General features: G+C 38.9%; 1 protein-coding gene across 3 annotated transcripts in view; it reads right to left on the bottom strand.

Moving 5' to 3' along the window:
- Positions 1 to 246: 246 nt before the first annotated feature.
- RNF168 (ring finger protein 168) overlaps positions 247 to 26,420 on the bottom strand; it is a 49,315-nt gene continuing 23,141 nt past the window's right edge. For 2 of the 3 annotated variants that reach the window (XM_078067413.1, XM_078067407.1), the window contains exons 4-7: positions 24,140 to 24,315; positions 22,019 to 22,140; positions 13,441 to 13,522; positions 247 to 11,120 (exon numbers count right to left, since the gene is read on the bottom strand). In XM_078067413.1, the coding sequence (XP_077923539.1) occupies positions 10,176 to 11,120; positions 13,441 to 13,522; positions 22,019 to 22,140; positions 24,140 to 24,315 (1,325 nt within the window). In that variant the 3' untranslated portion in view covers positions 247 to 10,175. The remainder of the gene's footprint in view (positions 11,121 to 13,440; positions 13,523 to 22,018; positions 22,141 to 24,139; positions 24,316 to 26,420) is intronic. The other variant, XM_036071763.2, reaches the window with a different exon arrangement.

The following is a 26,420-nucleotide window of genomic DNA, read 5'->3' on the forward strand; positions in this document are numbered from 1 at the left end:
CTGTCTTTCTCTCTCTCTCAAATAAATTTTAAAAAATAAAAATAGGGGCACATGGGTGGCTCAGTCGGTTGAGCATCTTCCTTCAGCTCAGGTCATGATCTCAGGGTCCTGGGATGGAGTCCCATGTCGGGCTCTCTGCTCAGTAGGGAGTCTGCCTCTCCCTCTCTCTCTGATCCTCCTCTGCTTGTGCTCTCTATCTCTGTCTGTCTCAATAAATAAAATCTTAAAAAATATGAAAATAAACAAAATAAAATAAAGATATAATTGACATGCAATAAAATACATACATTTTAAGTGCACTGTTCAATGAGTTTGCAAGATATGGAACATTTCCATGATTTTCAGTAGCTGGTATGCTTCCTAGTCTAGTTAACAGTACCACTCAGGGACCTGGCAAGAGATAGATGGCTCAGTTAAAACTAGATAATTTGAGAAGAGGGATTATTTATAAAGGCGTGGGCATGGTGTGGGGAAAGCACAAGATGGTTCCTTGTAGCAATGCCAGAGAGCTGTTACCACTCCTAGATCAGAAGGGTGGAGAGGAGGAAGCAGTTACCAGACCCAGGGAAGAGAGGCTGTGTGGTGAGCACTTCCTTACAGGAGCTATGACTCAGGTGAGGGGTGCAGCCAGCCAGACCAGCGTGATCCTGCGGAGGGGTGAGGGAGATAACTACTCCAATCATACCCTCCTCTCCCTCTTATTTCCTGCTAAATACAATTCAACTAGAAGTCAGAGGGTAAGCAAGGCCCCTTACAGGTGATGATCTTCTTGGGGCATTCCTAGGACAAGAGTGAAAAGTGGAATCTGGAAGGGTAATCAGAAAATGTGTTATAATGATGAGTGAGTTTAAGGAAAAGGGAGCAAGACCTCTTGTGGGAAGGTTTTTTTGGGGAGTGGCAAATGGGAAGGAAAGGCCATTTCAAACTCCGCAGTTTCTCAGGTCATATGATCTATATGGGTTAACTACTGATGCATAACAATGTAATCTCAGTGTCTTCAAACAACAGCACATAGATTATTACACAGTCAGAAGCTGGGCACCGCTTAGCTACATTTTCTGCCTGGGGTCTCACAAGCTGCAATCGAGGTGTTGGTGGGGGCTGGGTTCTCATTTGGAGGCTCCCACTGGGGGCAGGATCTACTTCCCTGCTTGTGTGGTTGTTGGCAGCATATTTCTCTGTAGTACAGAGAACTTCAGTTTTTGCTGGCTGTTGCTTTGAGACTGTCCTCAGCTCCTTGAGGCCACTCACACTTCCTTGCTATGTGAGTTTCCCCAGTATGGCTTCAAACCCTCTTCGCTACAACAGCCAACCTGTGGAGCTAAACAGGTGTAGTGGATCTGGAGAGTGTCATTGCGCAAGAAAGGGAAATGCCAAGGGGTCCTAGAGATGGCAGATCTCAGAAAAACATCAGCAAGCATTCATTTTCAGAAGGTGAGGGCCCCTGTGGGCCGAGGAACTCCTGTGTGCAGGTCTGGGAACAAACAGGGCCAGGCATAAGCATTGCAGGGGGAGGCAGCGGGAGGCAGGGGGAGGTAGGGGGAGGCAGGGGAGGCAAGTAGAGAGGAAAGTTGAGAAAATTACAGTCTAGTGGTGGCGAATTTGACAGGGAATCCCTTTAGAAAACAGAGGCAGCATCCTTGGTAGCAGCTACTGTGATTGAAGGAAAGGAAGCAGTCAGAGACAAGAGACTGCCAGAAACGGAATGGGATTCTAGTTTGTATGGAAAAATAACAAGAATAGCCAGGATATTGTGAGAAAAAAAGAGCAATGAGGGGTGACTTGCTGTATCATAAAACTTCAGTAGTTAAAACAGTGTGCTATCAACACATGGATGGATAGCATGACAATGAAACAGAATAGGAAATCCAGATATAGACCCTAATATGTTTAGCATATGGTAAGTAGGCGTCTCAGATTAGTGGCAATAATAGGCTTTTTTAAAAAAAACGTGATGGGAGGATGCCTGGCGGCTCAGTCAGAAGAGCCTGCAACTCTTGATCTCAGGGTCATGTGTTTTAGCCCCACACTGGGTGTAGAGATTAATAAACAAACAAACAAACATTAAAAAATAGTGATGGGAAAACTGAATAAACAATGGGGGAAAAATAGTTGGACCATACTTACTCCCTACACCAGGTTAAACATCCAATGAGTCAAAAATTGAAATGTAAAACACACACACACACTTAATTGGGGGGGGAGGAAGGGTAACTCCTTTATAGCTGTGGAGAAAATCCTTTTAACAAAAAAAATCAGTATTTGTTTTTATAAATGATTGAAAAATCAAATTATATAAAGATAAATTTCAGCGTGGCAAAAAAGAAAGCTTATACTAAGTCAAATGACAAATTGGTGTCAAAATATAAGATTAACACTCAATAACTAAGACCTCAAATCTGAGTTTATTACTTTAGAAATGGACAGGTATGTTGGTGGTCAGGTGATCAGCATTTCACAAAGCAAACTGTCAATCACATATAGGGGAATGTGATAGTATTGATTATGTTGGAAAGTGTTTACTGGCAGGAGACCACCAATGATTAGTTGACTTTCAAAGCATAAGGCTGTCACTGATTGGTTGGTTTTCAGAGGTGTGTTCAATGAACCAAGTTGTCATTGATTGATTAGACAGGCTTATAACCTGTTCTGGTAAGGTTACTTGTTACCATGGCTATAGAACAATCCATCTTTCTCTCAGAGTGTGGGGACTCTTTTATTCCCATTGGGAAATTTTTTTGTAACTTATTACAAAGAAAGGGCCAATCTTCCCAATACATAAAGAGCCCCTAGAAATCGAGAAGCCCAATAACACAATAGAAAAATAAGAGTGCAAACAGAAAAAATAAATACTGTTCTTAGGGCATTTTAAATGCCTAAAATAAAAAAACTCACCTCAACCTCATTCAAAATAAGTGTTTTCTATAGTAACTGCTCTTAAGACTCTGGAGAAAAACACAAACCACATTCCATAAAATTAAGGTAAAATGACAAAATAATTGTTTTTCTCTTCCCCCACCAAAATAACTTTTTGACATTTAAAAACAATTTAATGGGGTGCCTGGTGGCTCAGTTAAGCATCTGCCTTTGGCTCAGGTCACGATCTCAGCGTCCTGGGATCAAGCCCCACATCCGGTTCCCAGCTCAGTGGGGAGTCTGCTTCTCCCTCTACTAACGTCCCTCTGCCCCCCTCTCGTGCTCTCTCTCTCTTTCACCTCTCTCTCAAATAAATAAAATCTTTTAAAAAGATAAAAAAAAAAAGCTGGCTCAGTCGTTAAGCGCCTGCCTTCGGCTCAGGTCATGATCCCAGGGTCCTGGATTGAGCCCCGCATCGGGCTCCCTGCTCAGCGGGAAGCCTGCTTCTCCCTCTCCCACTCCCCCTGCTTGTGTTCCCTCTCTCACTGTCTCTCTCTGTCAAATAAATAAATAAAATCTTTAAAAAAAAAAGATAAAAAAATAAAAATAAACAATTTAATGCAAAAGCCACCAAACTTAGAATAAGGTTTCAGAAAAATACATGATACTCAAAGAGTTTTTTAAGCCAAAGAAAAGTTGGGTTCAGTTCTCTTTTTTTTTTTGTATCTTTTGCCATTATGCAGCATTAAAATTGCTACTTCTCCCCCTCCCCCAAAGACTTAGGTAATTAGGCCACTTATCTATTTTTTGGTTTGTGACCTGTTCTTATCAGCAACCCCCCCAAAATCTTTTTCTAAAAATAAGTCAGTTAAATTAATATAATTTTTAGCTTTATGCAAATAAAAGCTTTAGGCAGTTTGCTAAGCATTTGCCAATAGAAGGAATCAAGTAAATTTTTTTGTTTACAAGATGCATTTGCAAACAGGCAATTATTCTTGAAATGCTGAGGTTTTGAACACTTTTTAATTCAGTAAATTTAGAATACGGTTGTATAAATTGCAGCACTTCTAGCTCTTTGGAACAATTCTCTCACACGTTAAAACCAAATTGATCTAGTATTCTCTTAGTGCCTCTTGCTAAAATTATACAATTTCTCTGCCATCTGATTTTTTTGTAATCTAGGTTTACTCTGGAGAATTACTTCATTATGATCTACTTCAATTACTCAAATGGCCTCCTTTAAATTTTATCCAGGTGTTCTAACTCTAGTATCTCTGAGATGTACCCAGAAATACACTCCTAGGAGCTCTGGGAATTCAGTGATCATGCTGGAGGCCTTAATTTTCCAAAAAGAAATTTTAGAGAGGGGTTCTTGGTGTCCCCGTAGGTAAGGAACTGGGAAGCTGGTGGGGAGTCAGGACAACGGTGGCTTTAGGTGATGTTAGTCTGTGTGGTGTGATGCACACAAAACTTACTCTGAATGATCAACTCTGATCGAGATGGGGACACTCAAATATCATGAGGGCAATAGAAACTGACCAGTTGGGAAGGTTCTCCAGTTTACTTCCATAGATCCTTAACAAAGTTTTACTTCTGCACGTTTGTGTTTAAGCATTTTCCCACACATATTACTCCATTTTGTCAGGGTAAGAGCTTTCTGTGGTTTTGCCTTAGAAATTTCAAGACATCTTAGTCCCAGAATCCACTGAAGGAAATCAATGTGAGGGGAACCACACCTTCTTCTCAGTTCCGAGCCTGCCATCCCAAAGTCTGCAATGCTATGAAGGACACTTTCCCAGACTCTCCCAGCCTCCTCCATCAGCAAGCTTCCTGCTCAGTTCTATTATAAGTAGTAGGAGGAAAGAGGGAAAGGGGAGTCTTGTTTTTTACTGTTCCTATCAGTGTTACCCCAGCAGTGGCAGTTGACTCCAATTTCCAAATCCAACTTTTCTAGAACTAGACTCACTTGACCCTTTCAGAGCACCAGTAGCACTTAAGAGGTTTCTTTCTCAAAGGTCTGAACGCCAACTCCACATTCCCCCTCCCCCACCTCCTAAGTGCTTCATTCTAGTAACCCAAACTCTTCTGTTTCCCAGCTTTGAAGGCAGTAGACACTTCCTGCAGTTATCGTCTTTGGGTTATCTCAGTGTTCCTTCCCTTTGTTCTAACACCTGTCTAACCAATTCCCTACACTCTATACCCTCTGTTGAAATATTGTGGTTTTTGTTTTCTTAACTGGACCCTGATCAATACACATTTGTCTAGTATAAACCTGAGCAAGGAGTGGGATTCTCATCCTCATCCTGGTACTCAGGAAAGTCTGTGGTCAGTGTAACCTGCAGTAAAAGGTGGACACCCAAACTTCTTATGGGACTTAAGAGATGGAGAGGAATGATACAAAAAATGGAGACTCAGTGTATGATCCCCTGCTGACAGAAAGCCTTCTGAATTGAACTCGTTCCAGGGACAGAGCCTGATTGTGGCAACCTGGAACTACAAAAGCCAAGTTGTAGTGGTGGAGTAGTGAGGTCAGAGAAGAGCCAGGGGGAAGGAACCATCACTTATTCCAGTTCTTTTTTTGAATCAAGGCCTGTGCCAGGTGCTTACCTCTTGATAGCAACTAGGTTGGTTACATTAGGATTCCCATTCACAAATTAAGAAAGTGAGGTAATGAAAGGTAAGCAGTTCACCTAAGGTCATATAGGTGGAGACCAAATTAAGAAGGGAATTCTAGGGGCACCTGGGTGGTTTGGTCCATTAAGTGTCCAACTCTTGATCTCAGCTCAGGTTCGGGGTCATGAGTTCAAGCCCTGCGCTGGGCTCCACACTGGGTGTGGAGCCTACTTACGAACCAAACAAAAACCATTCTTAGCCCACAAGTCCTACAACAACAGGCAACATGCAGATTTGGCCCCTGGGATGTACTTTACAGACCCCTGTGCTAGGGCTTCCAGTTGAGGTCCTGGTGTGCTCAACAGGCTCCCTTCCCTCAGTAGGTCATGAATGCTTTTGTCTCATCAGCAGCGTGAGCCTGATGACAACTCTCTGCTTTTCAGAGGTTTTCAGTCTTTGAGCCTCTGCCCTGAGCAATTTCAAAACTCGTCAATTACCTTGATGGGAAAGTTGGCCTTGTGTCTGATGACCCTCAAGTCTCCAGTATTGTTATTCCAGCTTCATCAGAAGGCCAAGAGCTCTGCCAGTTTCTGTTCACTAGCAGCAGCCCTGATTCTTGTCCTGCATTCACAACAGGCACATGCTACCAGCAAAACCACTTTTTGGTTGCAAATATCAGTTCACTTCTCATTAAGTCTCCCTTCTCTCGAATCTTAACCCTGAATTTAGTCCTCATTGTTTCAGTAGCTCTCTGATGCTTTTCAGTAGGCAATTGTACATTTCTTTCTTTTTTCTTTTTTTTAAAGATTTTATGTATTTATTTAATCAACAGAGAGAGAGACAGCAAGAGAGGTAACACAAGCAGGGGGAGTGGGAGAGGGAGAAGCAGGCTTCCCACTGAGCAGGGAGCCCGATGCAGGGCTCAATCCCAGGACCCTGGGATCATGACCCGAGCTGAAGGCAGTCGCTTAACCAACTGAGCCAAAGCAAGAGAGACCACAGAGAGTGAGTGAGAAGCAGACTCGCTGCTGAGCAGAAAGCCTGATGTGGGACTCGATCCCAGGACCCTGAGATCATGACCTGAACCCAAGGCAGAAGCTTAACGGACTGAGCCACCCAGGTGCCCTGGCAATTTTACATGTCTATCTGGCTCTTCTCATTGCTCTCAGCAGGAATGCAGGCCTGCTGCAAAGCTACCTGGAAAGCATAAGTCTTGCTTTTCAAATAAGTTAAAAATAGTACCTTAAAGCTAAATACATTCAAATCAACTCACAATACTCTATTTTTTTCCACTGAAAAAATCCTCCTGAATTATTTTTAAAATGTAAAGGCAAAAAATACCCTTCAGAGTGGTGCAGGCTAAGATTGATAAGCTCCCTTTATCTTGCAATATATATTTTTTAAGTTTATTTTTTTAGTAATCCCTAATATTCAACATGGTGCTCAAACTCAAGACCCTGAGATTGAGTCCCATATACTCTTCCAACCGAGCCAGCCAGGTGCCCCTATCTTGCAACATTTTTTAAAAAAAGATTTATTTATTGGGCGCCTGGGTGGCTCAGTTGGTTAAGCGACTGCCTTCAGCTCAGGTCATGATCCTGGAGTCCCAGGATCGAGTCCCGCATCGGGCTCCCTGCTCGGCAGGGAGTCTGCTTCTTCCTCTGACCCTCCCCGCTCTCATGCTCTCTCTCTCAAATCAATAAATAAAATCTTTAAAAAAAAAAAAAAAAGATTTATTTATTGATTTGAGAGAGAGAGAGCACGCACACGTGCAAGCGGGAAAGGGGCAGAGGGAGAGACCCAAGCCGACTCCCTGCTAGCAAAGAGCTGGATGCGGGGCTCAATTCCAGGACCCTGAGATCATGACCCCAGCCGAAATCAAGAGTCTGTCACTCAACCAACTGAGCCACCCAGGCGCTCCTATCTTGCAACATTTAAAAAACATTTAAATTTTGACTAGATGATGTATTCAGTATGATTGAAAATTCAAAACGTAGAAAAGAACACAGACTGAAAAGTCATTCTTCCCCCCATCTCCCAGCCCCACGGTTTCTCTCCCTGATGACAACGTTTATTGCTTCTCTTTCTAGACATTTTATGTAAATACATGTATATATCTTTTCATACCAGTAAAGTGGTTTTGCTGTTAATTGCTACATAGTATTTCATTGTACCATCATTTATTATCTACTGATGTGACATTAAGGTTGTTTCTAAGCTTATTATTATAAACAGTGCCATACAAAAATATTTTATACATGTCATTCTACACACATGTAAAAACAGCTTTAGGAAATTCCTAGAAATAGAATTGCCAAATTCGGAATTGGGATTTTAAATTTTCTGCTGATACCAACCAACAGATAACAGTGCCTATTTCCCCACACTCTTGCCAAGATTTAAACACACATACATACACAAAAGCAAAACAAAAAAACACCTTTATCTTAACTAATGTGAAGGGTAGAAAAATGTATAAACATTAGTGTAAGTGACATTTTGCATCTTTTCACATATTTAAGAGACATCTGTATTTCCTTTCCTGGGAACTATGTTTCTTGGGAACATTTCTAATTTTCCTTTCGAGTTATTAGTTGTTTTCATAATGTATCAGCAGATACTTTGCATAAAGGAAATGAGCTCTTTGTGATGAACTGCATCTACTCCCCGCCAACCCTCCGGCCATTTGCCATGTCTTCCAATTTTCTATTATGGTAGTAGTTTTTGTTATGCAGAACTTTTTATTTTTATGTAGTTAATTTTTATTTTTTAATTGTGGTAAAATACATGTAATAGACCATTTTAATTTTTATTATTTTAATTTTCAGATTCTCAACCTCTGCACTGTTCTAGTGCTCCCTGAGAAGTTAAACACTCTCCTATCCCTCCACAAAAATGAGAGGAAAAAGTAGCAATATACTCTAATGACTGACACAAAACATTTATTAGTTTCTAACGAAAAGGCATATAAGGTAGGGCTATCAGAAAAACTAATAGAGAAATTAAAATTTATCTTAAGGTCAGGAAGACTTCTTCACAGACAAATAAGTGGTTAAATGTATAAATCCTATATATGTCACACTATTTTTTCCCCTTTTTGGTCATGGACTATTCCAGTAAAATTTAATTATACAACTTCTGAGGAGTTCTAACAGTGTCCACCCTAAAATGTTAAGTGAAATTGCTCTTAGAAAAATACTGGTTTGATGACAAGACAGATATTAGTGGTATTTTGGAGAAATTTGGTTAGTTTCTGACTAGATTTCATTCCAGCACAATCATTACTCAGAGGGCAATCACTTTTTTTTTTTTTTGAGAAAGGGCAAACTAAATGTTAAATTAGCATCAGAATTCTACCCATAATTACCCGATCAATATGGGAATAGATGCCATTAACTATGCAAAGATTAACAGAATTTCAGTTACAAAATTTGGAGGAAAAAAAATCTTAATAATGTACAAAAATATTGACAAATTTAAGCTAGAACTAGCTCTAGAACGTTTTATTTTTACTTTAAAAGGATGGACAACTAGAGATCAGCAGAAATGCTGTTAAAACTGCTATTTGCTTAAAGTTGTTTATATTAATGAAAAAAAGATTAATAGTCTCCAAGTTAAATTTCACAAAATGAAATCACTGCCTTCTGATTTAACTTTCAGGGGTAAGACGGCAAAACCCAAGCATCACACTCTCTTTTTCTGCCCATAAACACATATAAAAGTCAGCATCAATACAAATGATAATATAAGGAAATAAACACATGGTTATGTCTCAGGTCCCACAACAAAAGATATTATGATATTTAACTCTCCTACAGTAAAGTCCCATTTTTTTTCCTGGAATAGCAGATTAATAGAAATGTGAAATCCCTAAATTTCAGGCAATTTAGCATTTGATTTTGATTTTGATACCAGATACTATGATGTGAAAAGCTGTAAAACCCAAATGTTTTCCATGTCATTTAGCAAAGAAAGGAGGAGGGAGAACCCTCTACCAAACTCCACCGGCTACTCCATCCCAGGCCCAGTTTCTGATCACTCACTCAGTTCCAACACTTCCAAATGGTCAACCTGCCCCCACAGAGCTGCACCCCAACTCTTAACTCCTTTTGCATCAAGAGCCTAGTTTCCTTTCTGTCAACTGATTCCTAATTTTCCAGGAAACTCTGATTTTTCTGATTACGCATTGATCATAAACCATTTTAAATTGAAGAAAATGCTATAATGGTTAAAATAATTAAAGTGGAGATGAAAACTAGATTACTTTAGTGTTATGGAAGATGCATTTCAAGTGCTCTGCAAATATATGGGAAAGTGGCAAGAAAACTCACCCTGCCTGGGTTCCTAACTACTCCGTATAGTACCATCTTGCTTTGATTACTAGTTAGGACAACAAGGGAAGCAAAGGCTGTAAAACATGCATTTTTGGGAAACAGAATGGCACCTGAAGATTTCTTGGGAGTTCACCAAGGCATTTTTATATCCGTAAGGATTGTCAAACTTAGTACATCATAATTATTAAAAAAGCAAAGGATTGGGACTCCTGCTTACCACTGAGTTTGGCAGAAACACATTTATATAGTCCTCCCTTGTAATCACACAGTCCTTTATAGATGATGAGTGTGACCATTATAAAGTCTATGACAGAAAAGAGAGCTTCATAATCCAGCTTTACTAGATTATAAAACACTCCTTCTCCCCATGCATTACTTTGTATATCTCTGAAACATCTGAAAAATACTTTTCTGTGACTTACTAGGCTGTAGGGAACTTTTAGATACATTACAATTATCTCTAGAAGAATTTGGCACCTTTCTCCCATTAACTGAATGTTTCAACTGGATCTTAAAAGACGGCTGCCAATTTTCATTTTTTGAGCCTCTCTGAGATTTTGAATGCTCTGTATCAGTCTGTTTTTTGAAGTTCCTATCTTTGGAATTCTTCCTCTGTCCATTAAACAATTTGTCTGGAGGTGAAGATGTAGGACGTAAATGATACTCATCTGGGGATCCTTTTTGCCGGTTTGGCTTCTTTTGTTCTTTATCTACTTCTTTCTGAAGCTGTAACGCTAATAACCTATCCTGTTCTTCTTGTTTATGTCTCTCAAAAAGTAAGTGTTCCAAATCTATCAGTTTTTGGGTAAAGTTGATTTCTGTTTCCTCTTGATCTGAGGAAGCTTCGGGGAACGTTTTCCTTCTTTTTGCAGAAACGCATGGATCCCTGACTGCTTCAGACAAAGATTCCGGGTTTTTTCTTTTGGAAATATCTTTACTGATCGATAGACAAGACTCTTCATTTTCTGTCTCAACTGTATTACTTCCAATTATCTGTGTCATACCTGATACAGTGCACCCACTCTCTGTTTTGTCATAAGGCTTAACTGCAGCTTCCCCAGAGCAGGGAACTCTGCCTTCAGGTCCCTCATGATTTAGGACACTTAGCTCTTTATCATGATTCGTTGGTCTCACTTTGACTTCCCCTTCAAGGCACCATTCTCCACCATCGGCACAAAACTGAGGCATGGGTGACTCTGAAGACTTTTCACCCTGTTCTTGAATTTCCACGCATATTTGCCGAGAAAGTGTTGGCATATCTTCCTCAATTTCTGTATCTTGCCATGCAGGGCTCTTTACAACACTACTGTCAGTTTCCTGTAGAAAACAGAAAAAGACGGAGTGAACCACAGGAAAAACATCAAGTCATAATCTAGAAGTCTAATATCGTGATACTCTAGCTGAGTGTTCACTACAGGGTAGCATCACTACTAATAACACATATTAACTCGTAATAGTATTTTTATTCTGTGTGCCAATTTAGATTAAGGCATTCCTTCATTTTCATTCCCATGAAAACCTACAGATTAAAACCCACAAACTAGATTCTGTGTATGGTCAATAAGCTTTCACCGGGACCTGACCTCTCTTTCACCTTATACCTCTAGCCCAGAGGTTTTTAGTCCCTTTTTGTGCCACGGACTCTCCACCTTTCAGCATTTTGGTGAAGCTTACAGACCTCTTCTGAATACTTTAAAATATAAAAATAAATAAATGGGATTACAAAGGGAATAATTTATATTGCAACACAATTATATCATTCCTAATGTAATGTGCATCTATTAATACATTAAATAATAAGATCTATTGGGGCAAGTCTAATAACTTGTAATGCTGAAGTAGGATGAGTAACAATGGTATTTCAAGAAACCTGCCACAAACATAACATGATAAAAACCTGTGCTTTCCACTGATGACCAAAGGCACAGCTTTTGCTAACAGTATTATGGCTCGATGTCTACATTCATAATTAAAGGAATGAGAGGTTAGGTGAAAGTAAAGATAAACCTTTTCCTCCATTTAAGTTCATATGTACTCTCTGGATTCTAACCACAGTCCTAGACCTTAGGTTAAGAACACTTGCTTTAAAAAAAAGAGAAAGAAAGAAGAAAGAAAAAAAGAAAGAAGAAAGAAGAAGGAAAGGAAAGGAAAATGAAAGGAAAAAAAAAAAGAACCCTTGCTTTTGCCAGTATGTTTTTCTTTTCACTTATAGGTCTTAGGTAAGTGAAGACCTAGGATTCGTTCTGATCATAGAAAAGCCTTAAGAAAGGCTTTGGTGAAAATCTGACTCAGAACAAAAATTGCTCCTTGTTGTTAGAGACCTTAAATCTGTTCTTTTATCTACTTTGCTTTGTCTTTATCATTCCTTATAGCATTTCTTATGAACCAGTCCAGTTTGGACTGGATAAATTCCAGGTTACTTATCTAGTTTTGCTGTGAATATGAACACCAGGGTAGGACAAATATCCCCACCCTACAAAACCTCTTCCATCCTCAGTTCTAGTATGAGCCAGACCATCTGGACTTGAATCCTCCCTCCAGCATCTCTACTTAAGGGACTCTGCACAAGTCTCTTATCTGCATGTGCCTTAGTTAATTCCTAACTGTAAAATGGGCCCAAGAATGAATACCTTACCTTACAGAGTTGGTGCTTGGAGACTGAAGAAAATAATACATACATTATCTGGCACATGGTAAATGCCAATTAAATGATAGGTTTTAAACTACCTAGCTGAGTTTTAAAAAAATTTAGGAACCTCCTAGTAAAGGGTTAACAAAACTTCTCTGTAGGAAATCAACCTTGGTGTCAGCTCACATTTCCTAGTTCTATTCTCCTGGAAACCTAGTGACCTGTGTTACTAGGCCACATAGCTTATGGTAAAAATGACCTTACTGGTGAATTGCATCTATACTAGGAGAACTATGAGTGATCTCTAAGTACCCAATGGGAAACCAAATCTTGGGGCTTCTGTGACTTATAACTCTTCCGACCTGCTGTGTTCCTTCCCAGGACCCCAAGAAGCTACACCCACTGGTTGTTACAATAAATAACTGACTCTCTATGGAGCACAGGGCTTCTAAGCCAGGGTGGTTACCACATTCTCTGCATTGTCTCATTCCCAGGCTGTCACTTAGGAGCTCTACAGTGAAGACTCTTGCTGCACAGACATGCCTGACGCTACCCTACTAGCATGCTTTGTTTCTCATCCTCTAATTCTCCCTTAAACTGAAGCTGGGACCAGGGGTAGCCTATTTGGTTTTGCGAGTTTGATTGTCTAAGCCAGGGATCCACAAACCATGGCCCACGAACCAAATTCAGCCTGCTGCTTGCTTTTATAAATAGTTTTACTTGATCAAAGAGAAGTCTATTAGTTTATGTAATGTCTATGGATGCTTTCACACGAAAACAGCAGAGTTGAATAGTTGTGACAGAGACCACAGGGCCACAAAATATTTATTATCTGGCCCTTTAGAGAAGTTTCTTGACTCCTAGTCTAGGTGAGCCTAAGATGACCAAGAAAGGGTATTCCATATACCAGAGTGACTAAAAAAAAAAAAAGTTAGGAAACTACAAGTATTAGCAATCTATAGCATTAGTAAACTTGCCAAACTGAGAACATCTTTAGCATCCACATACCTTAGACGTGGAGTCCTTCCTCCTTTCTTGTACAATTTCAAACTGTGATGTTGACCCAAACTGAGATTTAGGTGACAAATACCTTACCCAAAAAAAAAAAAAAAAAAAAAGGGTTTACCAAAGTTTGAATGGTTTGACAGACAAGTGGCATGTAACCAACATAATAAGCCAGATTACCTACTTACGTAAAGGTTGTCTGGTCTGCTGTTTGGCTGACTGATCAGAAAGAATGTATTTTATCTCCTTGTCTCAGGTATTTTGGCCTAATTCCCAAGCAAAACTTAAAAGGCTGAGTACTATATTTTAGTGAAAAACAGCAGAAAAGGAAGTAAAAGTCAAATCTAAATATTTCTTAATTCTCAAAAAAAATTTCAAAAGGTAGATTAGCATCGAAACAACGCAAGACTATAAAGTCTTTCTAAAAGTAATGGAAATGACATTTTAAATCAGGAGAAAGGAGATGTTTCTTTTTAATGCCACGAATTCTGGCTGTTTACTACATTTTTAATGTCTACTATTGGGAAAGCACTCATAATTAGATTCTCTACCACTTTGGTATACAGATTTTCTTAGATACATATTTTATATCAACTATCTGCCTAGAGAAATACAGATACATCAATACATGAGTGTAAGGGCATCTCTAAACTTCCAAGCATCTCTAATAGGCTGTTTGCCACTGAAAACATGGAAGTTTGTACTCTGATGAAAAATGCTGTAAAAAAATGGGAATAAAAGGACAGGTTATGAGATGGTAGGTATATTTTAAAAACCGTAAAAAAATCTAAACACATATGTAACTATGCTTAAAAATGGCAGAAATGTCCTAAAATGTTGGCTGTCTTCAAGTGGTGGTAACTTTGGGTGATTTTCAAGGAGTATCTAGCTGTTGTTTTTATAATTAAAGAGAACAACAGAAAAATGTCTGATTGCAGGGGCGCCTGGGTGGCTCAGTCGTTAAGCGTCTGCCTTCAGCTCAGGTCATGATCCCGGGATCCTGGGATCGAGCCCCGCATCGGGCTCTCTGCTAGGCGGGAAGCCTGCTTCTCCCTTTCCCACTCCCCCTGCTTGTGTTCCCTCTCTCGCTGTCTCTCTCTCTGTGTCAAATAAATAAAAATAAAAATAAAATCTTTTAAAAAAAAAAAAAAAAAGAAAAATGTCTGATTGCAAATAATATGTAAAACCATAAGTTCCACTGTGTCCAAAGTACCAACGAGTAGTATGTGGAAAAATAAAACTCTAGACAAAGATGTCATATAAAGAGCAAAGAACAAATAATATCCCTTATAGATTAGAGTATCTAAACCACACATTTAGTTGATTCAATCTAAATACTTACTCTGCAAACTTGTAAGTACAAGAACTACCTTTTCAATTGATAAGAGAAAACAGGAGCCCAGGGTTAGTCCCTTTTTATTTATTTATTAAATTTATTTTTGAGAGCGCGCGCGCATGTGTGTGCACAAGGGTAAGGGCAGAGACAGAGGGAGAGAGAGAATCTTAAGCAGACTCCATGCCCAACAGAGCCTGACCTGTGGGACATGTGGCTCGATCCCACGACTCTAAGACCATGACCTGAGTCAAATCAAGAGTTGGATGCTTAACCGACTGAGCCACCTAGGCGCACCTAGTCTCATTTTGTTTCCCAAAGCTGAAGAATCCCTTCTGCCAAAGTTGGATATTAGTTACTAAAAAAGAATTACTATAGCATAATAGTTTTTTTTTGAAATCCATAAGCAGAGAAAATGTGACTAGATACTTATTCAACATAATCAGGAAAGATTTATGAACTGTCCTGAATATTCTTTATGATAACTGGGTAATGTATGAATACATGCTCATCCTAAAAAAGTAAACAGAAATATAGGACATATATACCATCATCCCTTTCCATTCCAATTTGCTTCCTCATACGTAACCAATTGTTTTAAAAATATGATTTCTATATAATACGCACTATCTCTTTTTTAAAACAATCATATTCTGTGACTTCCTTTTTTCACTTAAGTCTTAAAGATCTAAGAGAGTATGTCTCGGTCTACAGCATGAAAACAAATAGTTTACAAGAGAAGAGTTACAAAACATATGTAAGAATCACAATACATAGTGGTTCAGGGAGAGGGATACTGACTGGGAAAGGGCACCAGTGAACCTTTTGAAAATATTCTGTAGCTTAATCTGGAGGATGGTTTATACATAGGTAAAAATTCACCAAAACTACACTTAAGATTAGTGCACTTTAATATATGTATGTTACCATTTTTAAAAGTTTTAAATCTTTATATTATCATAAAAACCCAAAACTTATCAATGGTTTAAGTGGGGGGGATCACTGATTTTAAAATCCTTTATGGGGCCTCCTCTTTGTCCCCCACCTCAGAGACAATGACTATTCAGCGTTTTTTCCTACTTTTAAAATAGTTTTATCACACATTTGAATCCCTAAACATGAATTGCTTAGTACTGCATTTTGACCTTTACATATACAGAATCATACTACATGTATTCTACCAACTTTTTTTCTTCACCCATTTTCATGATTCATGCATGTTGTCCTCAGCTAGATTCATTTTGACTGTTGGATAGTATTCAGTTCTACTTGGGGACATCTGGCTGCTTCGGCTCTTTGCTATTATGAATAGCACTGCTGGGAACATTCCTGTACATATCTTCTAGGGTTTCTTTGGCATCTACACCCCAGAGTCCTAGAGTATCAACCTTTTACATTTCCACCTAATATGTAAGTGCTCCTTATCGTCTACGACACTTAATATTGCCAGAAAGCTTAATTTTTCCAATAGGATGAGCTTGAAATGCTACCTCACTGTGATTTTAATTTGTGTTTCCTTAATTACTAATAAGGTTCAATATCTTCTCATATATTAACTTTCAGGTTTCGTTTTCTATGAAGTCAAAATTTTTTACCTATTTTTCTACTGATCTTTTTCTTACTCAGAGGTGGGTATTTCTGTAATAGTACATTACCTTTTTCCAGTTAAGTAAGTTAAAATTTCTTTTTCTTCTTCTTTTTTTTTTTTTTGTAAGTAGGTTCCATACCCATCGTGGAGCCCAACATGGGCCTGAACTCACTCATGAGATCAAGACCTGAGCTGAAATCAAGAGTCAGATGCTTAACCTACTGAATCACCAAGGCGCCCCAAGTTAAAATATCTTCTTATAGATCATCATTTTATCCTCTAAAGGTATTTTGATAAAAACATTCTTAATCTTATAATCTAATTATTTTTTGCTCTTTAAAATATCCTTCCCCAGGACACCTGGGTGACTCAGTCGGTTAAGGATCTGCCTTCAGCTCAGGTCATGATCCCAGAGTCCTGGGATCCAGTCCCATATCAGGCTCCTTGCTCAGCGGGGAGTCTGCTTCTCGCTCTCCCTGCTGCTCCCCCCTGCTTGTGCACACGCTCACGCTCTGGCAAATAAATAAAATCTTCCAAAAATAAAATATCCTTCCCCAAAGATAATCTCCTTCATTATCTTTCTAAAGTTTTATAGTTTGTCTTTTTAATAAGATCTTTCATTCGCCTTGTTATATATAGTATGAGTAGAGATCCAAGCTCATTCTTTCCTCATACAGTCCATTGTCCCAGCAGCATTTACTGACAAATTCATCCTTTTCCCATTGCTCCCAACATGAGCAATGACAACTACTGTACTGGTTACTCAAAAGTACCCCAAAACTTAGTGGCTTAAAACAACAAACATTATCTCACTGCTACTGAGGGTCAGGAATCCAAGAGCAGCTTAGCTGGGTGGTTCTAGCTCAGGATCTCTCATTAGGGTCTAGTGAAAATGTTGGTCAGTCATCTAAAGGCTTGACTGGGGCTAGAGGATCACCTTCCAAGAAAGCTCACTCACAAAGGTTATTCTGGAGGTCCCACTTCTTTACTGGCTGTTGGCAGAAGGCCCCAGTTCCTTACCATGCGGGCCTCTCCATAGGGCTGCTCACAACAGGGCAGCCAAATTTTCCACAGCAAGTAATCCAAAAGAGAAAAGTCACAGTGCCTTTTAGAACTTAGTCCCCCAAATGTACAATGTCTCTTTGGGTAATTCTATTTGTATACTTAAGTCCAGCCCACCTTCAAGGGGTGGAGAATTGGGCTCTGTCTTTTTTTTTGTTTTTTTTTAAAGATTTTATTTATTTATTTCACAGAGACAGACACAGTGAGAGAGGGAACACAAGCGGTGGGAGTAAGAGAGGGAGAAGCAGGCTTCCTGCGGAGCATGGAGCCCCATGTGGGGCTCGATCCCAGGACCCTGGGATCATGACCTGAGCTGAAGGCAGACGCTTAACGACTGAGCCACCCAGGCGCCCCGGGCTCTGTCTTTTTAAGGGAGTAGTATCAAAGGATTTGTGGACATATTTTATAAACACCAAAGCCCTCACGGAGGCTGCATAAATTGCTATATTTCTAAACTATTACATTGCCTCAATTATTTTGTTTATCCATCCCTGTGCAAATACCACATATATTTACTTGTACATTTTAAAGCATCCAACTCTCCACCACACATTTTATCTCTCTTTGGCAGTATCTGAAAGCCCTTTCTCTTCCATATAAATTTTTAATTCAGTATGTCAAGTTTAAAAAAAGGTTAGGATTGGGGGGAGACGAACCATGAGAGACGATGGACTCTGAAAAACAAACTGAAGGTTCTAGAGGGGAGGGAGGTGGGAGGATGGGTTAGCCTGGTGATGGGTATTAAAGAGGGCACGTTCTGCATGGAGCACTGGGTGTTATGCACAAACAATGAATCATGGAACACTACATCAAAAACTAATGATGTAATGTATGGTGATTAACATAACAATAAAAATTTTTTTAAAAGGTTAGGATTGTGATTTCAATTGCACTGAATCTGTTGATCAGTTTGGGGAGATCTGACAGTTAGCATCACTGTAATATTAGGTATCTTCCAATCCACGAATCCTGCATATTTCTTTAATATGATAAAATTTTATAATATTCTCCATAAGGTCTTATAGATTTTGCAGTAAATTTATTTCTAAGCACTTTTTATTTTCTAATGCTATAATAAACTGAATCTTAAGTTACATTTCCAACAGACTTTTTGTAGATTTTGCATGCACCAAACTTGCTAAACTCTTAATTGATTTTAAAAGTGTATCTCTGACCTCTCAGATTTTCAATGTATTTGCTATATTCCACCTCTAATAACAATGGTTTCTTTTCCAAGCTCATTACCTTTTGTTTGCTTTTATTGTCTTACTGTGCAGACTGAAATCTCTAGCACAACACTGAACAGAAGTGGTAAACAGCAGGCCACCTTTGTATTTTCCTTAACAGGAATGATTTCCATTTACTACCATAAAGTATGATATCTGGTATAAATTTCCTAGTAGATATCCTTTAACAGGTAAGTTTCTTCCTATTCCCACTTTATTAAGAATTCTCATTCTCATGCTTTTGATATTTAAATGGTTAATAGTTAATAGGTTAACATTAAATCATCATCTAATATTAAGCCAGCAATGTATTCCTGGAATTGTCATTTTAAATATATTCTTGGGGCACCTGAATGGCTTAGTCAGTTAAGTGTCTGACTCTTGGTTTAGGCTCAGGTCATGATCTCAGGATCATGAGACAGAGCCTTGCACTGGGCTTTGCGCTTAGCTCAGAGTCAGCCTGAGATTCTTTCCCCTCCCTCTCCCTCCCCCTCTGTTCCTCCCTCTGTCTCTAAAATAAATAAATAAATAAATGAAGGAAGGAAGGAAGGAAGGAATAATTTATTTTCAGCCTTTCTCCCTTTTTCTTTCTTTTTTTAAAATATTTTATTTATTGTCAGAGAGAGAGAGTACAAGCAGGGGGAGCGTCAGGCAGAGGGAGAAGCAGGTCCCCCTGCTGAGCAAGGAGCCCGATGAGGGACTGGATCCCAGGACCCTGGGATCATGACCCGAGCCGAAGGCAGACACTTAACTGACTGAGCCACCCAGGTGTCCTGTTTCTCCCTTTTTCTGATATGTCATTTAAGGTTTTCTAAATACCACTTTAGCTACCTTCCAAAAGTTTTGATGTATAATACTTTCAGTTCTATTATTTCCATCAAGATTTCTTTAACCAATGAATTACTTAGCAGTTTTTCTTAATTTTCAAACACCTGAGTGGTCTTTTTGTTAATCATTTTAAATTTGAGATGAAATCCTATGACACAAAATTAACCATTTAAAAATGTACAGTTCAGTGGCATCTTAGTATGTTTATGAAGTTGTAAAACCCCATCACCTCTACTCAGTTCCAAAATGTTTTCATCATCCCCAAAGGAAACCATGCATGTGTTAAGCAGTAGCTCCCCATTCCCACCACTCCCCAGCCACGGGCAACTACAAACCTGCTTTCTGTCTTTACACATGTACCTACTCTAGCTATTTCATATAAATAAAACTGTATAAAAGGCAGCCCCTTTTTGTCTGGCTTACTTCACTTATCATGTTTCTGAGGTTCATTTACGTTACAGCATGTATCAGTATGTCACTCCTTTTTAGAGCTGAGTAATATTCTGTTGTATGGATTATACCACATTTTGTTTATCCATTCATCCTTCAATGGACATTTGCATTTGTCCATCCTTTGGCTGTCTGAAGTGCTGACAGAAACATCTATGTACAAATATTTGTTAGAATTCCGGTTTTCAATTCTTTTGAGTAGATAGGTAGGAATGGAATTGCTGGGTCATATGGTAATTCTGTTTAACCTTCTGAGGAACTATCAGATTGCACCATTTTATATCCTCACCAGTAATCGTACAAGATTCCAATTTCTCCGATCCTTGCCAACACTTATTTTCCTCTTTTTGGATTAGACATCCTAGTGAATATGAAGTGGTATCTAATTGTAGTTTTGATTTTCATTTCCATAATGACTACTAATATTGGGCATCTTTTTCATGTGCTTATTGGCCATACATACATCATTGGAGAAATGTCTATTCATGTCCTTTGCTCATTTTGAAACTGGGTTGTCTTTTAAGTTATATAAGAATTCTTATATGTTCTAGAGATTAGATGTTATCTGTTTTTAACTTCGCTTTAACTTTAATCTACTAGTTTCTCAATTTCTTCAATTTCTGCTTTTAAATAAATTGTATTTCTAGTAAATTTTTATCTTTATATATTTCAAAGTATATATTTAGGTACGTGAAGATTCGTGACAGTTACATCCTTTAAGCAGAACAATATTACATCAATATGAAATATCTCTGCTTTTCTCTTAATGGTTTTTCTCTTGATTTCTACTTTGCATAACATCAGCATTAACAATACTGATACTGAGACATCTATTTTTCTCTTTTAATAGCAATCTCCTCATTTAACTGCCCCCCCAAATCTCCATCTCCCTGCTCCAAAATGAAAATTTCTATGAGTTTTGGAAGGAGGTAAATTACCTGCACATATTTATTCAACTGAGCCAAAACCCCTTACATATTTTTACTAATTTATTTTTAAAATAGGCTCCACACCCAACGTGGGACTTGAACTCATGACCCTGAGATTAAAAGTTGCATGACCTACCAACTGAGCCAGCCAGCTGCCCCTATTTTTAAACTCTAGATTGTGGTTCTTAAACTTTTCCAACTGTTAATTAGTATGGGAAAGCTCATATACTAATAAAATCATCAACTCTACCTGCTCCCGGAGGGGCATTGTGAGGAGACTAAATCCACACCACTACTAAATCACTACTGACTACCTGACTCATGTTTTTTGTATAGTAGAGAAGAAATATAGTGCATAAACTGAGGAAAAAAAGGGCGGGGGAATGACCTAGATGCCAAGTTATAAACTCTTTCAGTGAGGATGACCTTGTATGGGACTAGCTTTTCTCATGTGAATCTAAACCAAGAGAAAAAGGAATCCAAATGGTTAATTCTGAGAAAATGGAACATGAAAATCCTGAGGCATCAAGATAAAAAAAAGACTTCAGGGACATCTAGGTGGTTCAGTTGGCTAAGCATCTGATTCTTGATTTTGGCTCAGTCATGATCTCAGGGTTGTGAGACTGAGCCCTGCATCAGGCTCTGCGCTGGGCGTTGGTGCCTGCGTGGGATTCTCTCCCTCTCCCCCTGCCTCCCCTTCCCCACTCTTTCCCCCTCTCTCTTAAAACAAAACAAGACTTCATATCTCTCTTCAGGATAACCAGGCATCTAAGCTAGCACCCTTATTTTCACTTTACATCAATCTGAGACCATCTCAGACCATCTGGAGAGTTTTCATGCAAAGTTCATGGACCAAATTTTAACCATCAGCGGACTATATAAGCAAAAACACCAGCATACAGTAAGTGATCAATAAATAACTGATAGGGGCACCTGGGTGGCTCAGTCAGTTAAGCATCTGACTCTTGATTTTGGCTCAGGTCATGATCTCAGGGTTGTGAGATCAAGCCGCACACTGGGCTCCATTCTGGGCATGGAGTCTGCTTAAGATTCTCTCTCTCCCTCTCCCACTGGCCCTCCCCAACCCCGTCTGTGCACACGCTCTGTCTTTCTCTCTCTCCCTCTAAATACATACATACATACATACATATTCATGTTCACTTACTTATGAATATCTCCAGTGTTTGTTTGTTTGTTCTTACTTTTCTTTTGAGACTTGGTTGTGACTGTATCAGAGTTTCTGGAATTCAAGGGAGAAGCCAAGACACTTCCATCACAGAAATTGTTCTTCAACAGAAAAAGCGTAACAGACATTATTAAAAAAAATCATAATAAAATAGGCTATTATTTTGACTAATTCAGAATCCACAAAGAAATTTTTCAGGAATTATGCTCACATTTAAATTTTACACATCCTTTGAATAACACTGACCATGCAAAAATTAGTATAAATAAGATTATGTCCATCCAAGTTGGTCTACATTAATTACATTTTTACTTTGTATTATAAAGCACAAAGGGCATGATGATACTAATAATCATTTTTCTAATGAATGGCTTCATATAATTATAACTACCTTAATCTATAGGGGAAAATTCAAAGAGTTGTGGATATACCTGGAATAAAAGGTAATTTTATGTAAAAATAATTTAATTTAGGGATTTAAGAGCATACCAATATCATAAATATTTACTTGCTATCCCAGTCTCACAAGCTTCTCACTACACTACTGGAAAAATTAATATACTTAGTGATGGTAGACATTTGGCCCTGGACCACCAAACTTTCTCAAGTAAACCCAGAATTCTTATAAAATATCAATAGATCTACTCTTTTAATTCCTGTTAAAAACAAGAAGGTTTGACAGGTAAAGATGACCCCAAATTCTCCTCTTTGATGTATTTTCTTACCTATGTCATTTGTTTTTCTATTGATCAATGTCTTTAATTTCCTGATTGTGTACCTTTTCAAAACTATTCTACTAAAATTTTAAAAAGAAGATATACATATATTAAAGAGGGCAGGGGTGCCTGGGTGGCTCAGTTGGTTAAGCTTCTGACTTGACTTTGGCTGAGGTCATGATCTCCAGGCCCATGTTAGGCTCTGTGCTGGGCATGGAGCCTGCCTGGGATTCTCTCTCTCTCCCTCTAAAAAAATAGGAGGGGGGGCATATAATCTAAAACTTGGGTACACTATTATGAATAGTAGGCCTCTCAAAAAAAAAAAAAATCCCAATTCTGGATATACTTTGTTTGGGTAAGTATATTTTAAGGTATTTGTTGTTTAAAAGCAGAGGAATTATTTTTAGAGGCTCTCAAACCTCAATGTACACCAGGCTTCCCTAGATGCCTCTGGGAATAGTATTCCCTAAATCCCATCCCCAGAGAATCTGATGCAGTAGATTTAGAACAGGTATGGGAATTTGTATTTTAAAAGAACCCCAGGTGATTCTGCCAGGTTCTTCCAAATCACTGGGTCCCATTGTACCCTCAAGTCTTAAAGTATGGTTTTATCATCCTTTCTTCTATTCATGTAGTAATTTAACTACAGCAAGATAATAAAATCCAAGTCTAGTGTATTACTTAAAAATTTAATGTGCTTCACTTCCAAAAAGTGATTTGCATCCATACAATGGAATATTATGCCATTCTTAAAATGAATTAGATAAGACTATATGTATTTACAGGAACAATCTCTAAGATATATCAAGTTAAAAAAGGCAAGGAAAAAACAGTGATTGATATATTCTTTTTAGGTAAGAAAATATAAAATATAGAAGTTAGCACTGTTAATAGTGCTAAATTTTGGGGAAAGAGACTAATGTAATGGAACAGGAATGAGAATACAGAAGTGGGAAGGGAGAGAGGAAGCTTTCACTTTGAATAGCTTTCCTACGTACTCTGAATTTACTAACATAGAACAAATATGTAACATGCAAAAAATTTAACAATATGCAAAAAAAAATTTGTTTTAAGTAGAGCAAATATGTCAGAAATTGCTTCTAGTCATGGTGAACACTTCCTCAGATCTTTAAAAACCACATAGTCGGGAAGAGCAGCTGGTTAAGTGGCTGACTTGGTTTCAGCTCAGGTTGTGATCTCCGCACTCGGGGTGGGGGGGTCTGTTTGAGATTCTCTCTCCCTCTCCCTCTGCCCCTCCAGCTCATGCTCTCTTTAAAATAAGTAAATCCTTTAAAAAAAAAAAAAGAAAGAAAGAAAGAAAAAAAACCACATAGTCTAAAGCAATAGGAACATTAATACTTCAAAGTTCTCTCCTAAAACTTACAATATTAATGCTTAGCTTCCTTGCTAGTTCTTCATCACTTTTCACTTGTTCTTCCATCTCTCTTCGCCTTTTTTCTGCCTGTCGTTTTTCCTCCTCTTCCTCCTCTGCTAATAATCTCTGTATGTATTCTTCACTGGCTTTGTTTTCTTCTTCCTCACTGGCTCGTCGCTCTGCCTCTACCTTAAAAATGATTAATAAAGAACACTTCTCTGAACTTTTTTAATACACTTGCAACATTCTTTTTTTTTTTTTTTTTTTAAAGTAGGCCCTATGTCCAGTGTGGAGCCCAACACAGGGCTTGAACTCATGACCCTGACGCCAAGGCCTGAGCTGAGATCAAGAGTCAGACACTTACCCAACTGAGCCTCCCAGGTGACCCTATACTTGCAATATTTCTTTTTTTTTTTTTTTAGGAGTTTATTTACTTATTTGAGAGAGAGAACAAGCAGTGGGGAGAGGCAGAGGGAGAGAGAGAGAGAGAGAGAAGCAGACTCCCTGCTGATCAGGACCCCGAGACAGGGCTCGATCCCAGGACGTGGAGATCATGACCTGAGTCGAAGGCAGATGCTTCACCGACTGAGCCACCCAGGCACCCCTTACTTGCAATATTTCTCAAGAAGAATGGTAAAAGTAATAAAAAAGAACAAATTGGCAAGAATTAAAATGTTTCAAATGGAGTACAAATCTGAAGGCAAATTCCTGCCAAACAGTTCAAGATGTCTCTTCAAGGAAGCCTTCCCTAATCAGCCCAATGGAAATCTTGATCAAACCACCATCCCTCTTCACCGCAGTCCTACCAAACTTTCAACTACACTGTTATAATATTTGTGGAAATGTCTCTAGGTAATACCTTTCCCTGGTTAACTCAATGCTATGTGCTTACTAACTTAGGCCCAGATTTCTGAACCAAACGCTAACAAAGGGGATGGAATGATAAAAACTGAGACTAATCAGGGTCTAACCCTGAAGTTAGGAAGAATCCCTCAGGCTTAGTTGGCAGGAGTGGAGTGGCTGCTGAAGCAGCAGCCACAATGGTGATTATGTGATTTACAGATGAGGAAACAGACACAGAAAAGCAAGTAACTTTCTTTTTGAAAAGCAAGTAACTTTCTTAGATCATTAATTGGCAGAGTGGAGACTCAAACTCAAATTCTAAGACTTAAGGCCATGCTTGTGGTCATTTAAACTATACTTCCTGAAAGAAATAATACAAGAACCATTTTAGAAATCCAAAGGATTTGACTCAAGAATAAGTCCTTGATCCAGTTCAAGTGTAGGAGACATAAGGGAAAGTTTGTTAAAGACAAAGTTTTCGGGGCGCGTGGGTGGCTCAGTCGTTAAGCGTCTGCCTTTGGCTCAGGTCATGATCCCAGGGTCCTGGGATCGAGCCCCGCATTGGGCTCCCTGCTTGGCAGGAAGCCTGCTTCTCCCTCTCCCACTCCCCCTGCTTGTGTTCCTGCTCTCGCTGTGTCTCTCTCTGTCAAATAAATAAAATCTTTAAAAAAATAAAATAAATAAAATAAAGACAAAGTTTTCTTGCTCTTAAAAGAAAGTCATAGGAAAAGACTGCTGTTCCTTCCTTTGGATGTTGTATATGCACCTGAGGTTCAAAACTGTGCAGCCATTTTGCTATTAGCCTGAACTAAAGTACCTGACAGAAGTTAGCAAAGAAATGGAGCTAGAGCTCTGAATGAAACCAACCCTGAAGCCCCTACTACCTTTGGAATTTCAGTTAATTACAATGTTCTTATTTAAGGTAGTTTAAGTTGGGTTTTCTTTTACTTCTAGTCAAAAGCATCTTTATAGAACCTGTTCTCACTACACTGTTGTAAGGACTAGATTATTCCTTTAAAACCTTTACTTAAGGGACGCCTGGGTGGCTCAGTCGGTTGGGCGTCTGCCTTCGATTCAGGTCATGATCCCAGGGTCCTGGGATCGAGTCCTGCATAGGGCTCCTTGCTGGACAAAGGAGCCCGCTTCTCCCTCTGCCTGCCACTCCCCCTGCTTGTGCTCTCTCGCTCTGACAAATAAATCAATCTTAAAAAAAAAAAAAACCCCTTACTTAAGGGGGCACCTGGGTGGTGCAGTCAGTTAAGCATCCAACTCTTGGTTTCAGCTCAGGTTGTGATCTCAGGGTTGTGAGCTTGAGCCCCACGTCAGGCTCCAAGCTCAGTGTGGACTCTGCTTGAGATTCTTTCTCCCTCTCCCTCTGCCCCTCCTGCTCATGTTTTCTCTCTCTCAAATAAATAAATCTTAAAAAAAAATAAAATAAAACCTTACT

Source organism: Halichoerus grypus, chromosome 1 (assembly GCF_964656455.1).
Source record: "Halichoerus grypus chromosome 1, mHalGry1.hap1.1, whole genome shotgun sequence".
In the NCBI taxonomy this organism is placed as follows: Eukaryota; Metazoa; Chordata; class Mammalia; order Carnivora; family Phocidae; genus Halichoerus; species Halichoerus grypus.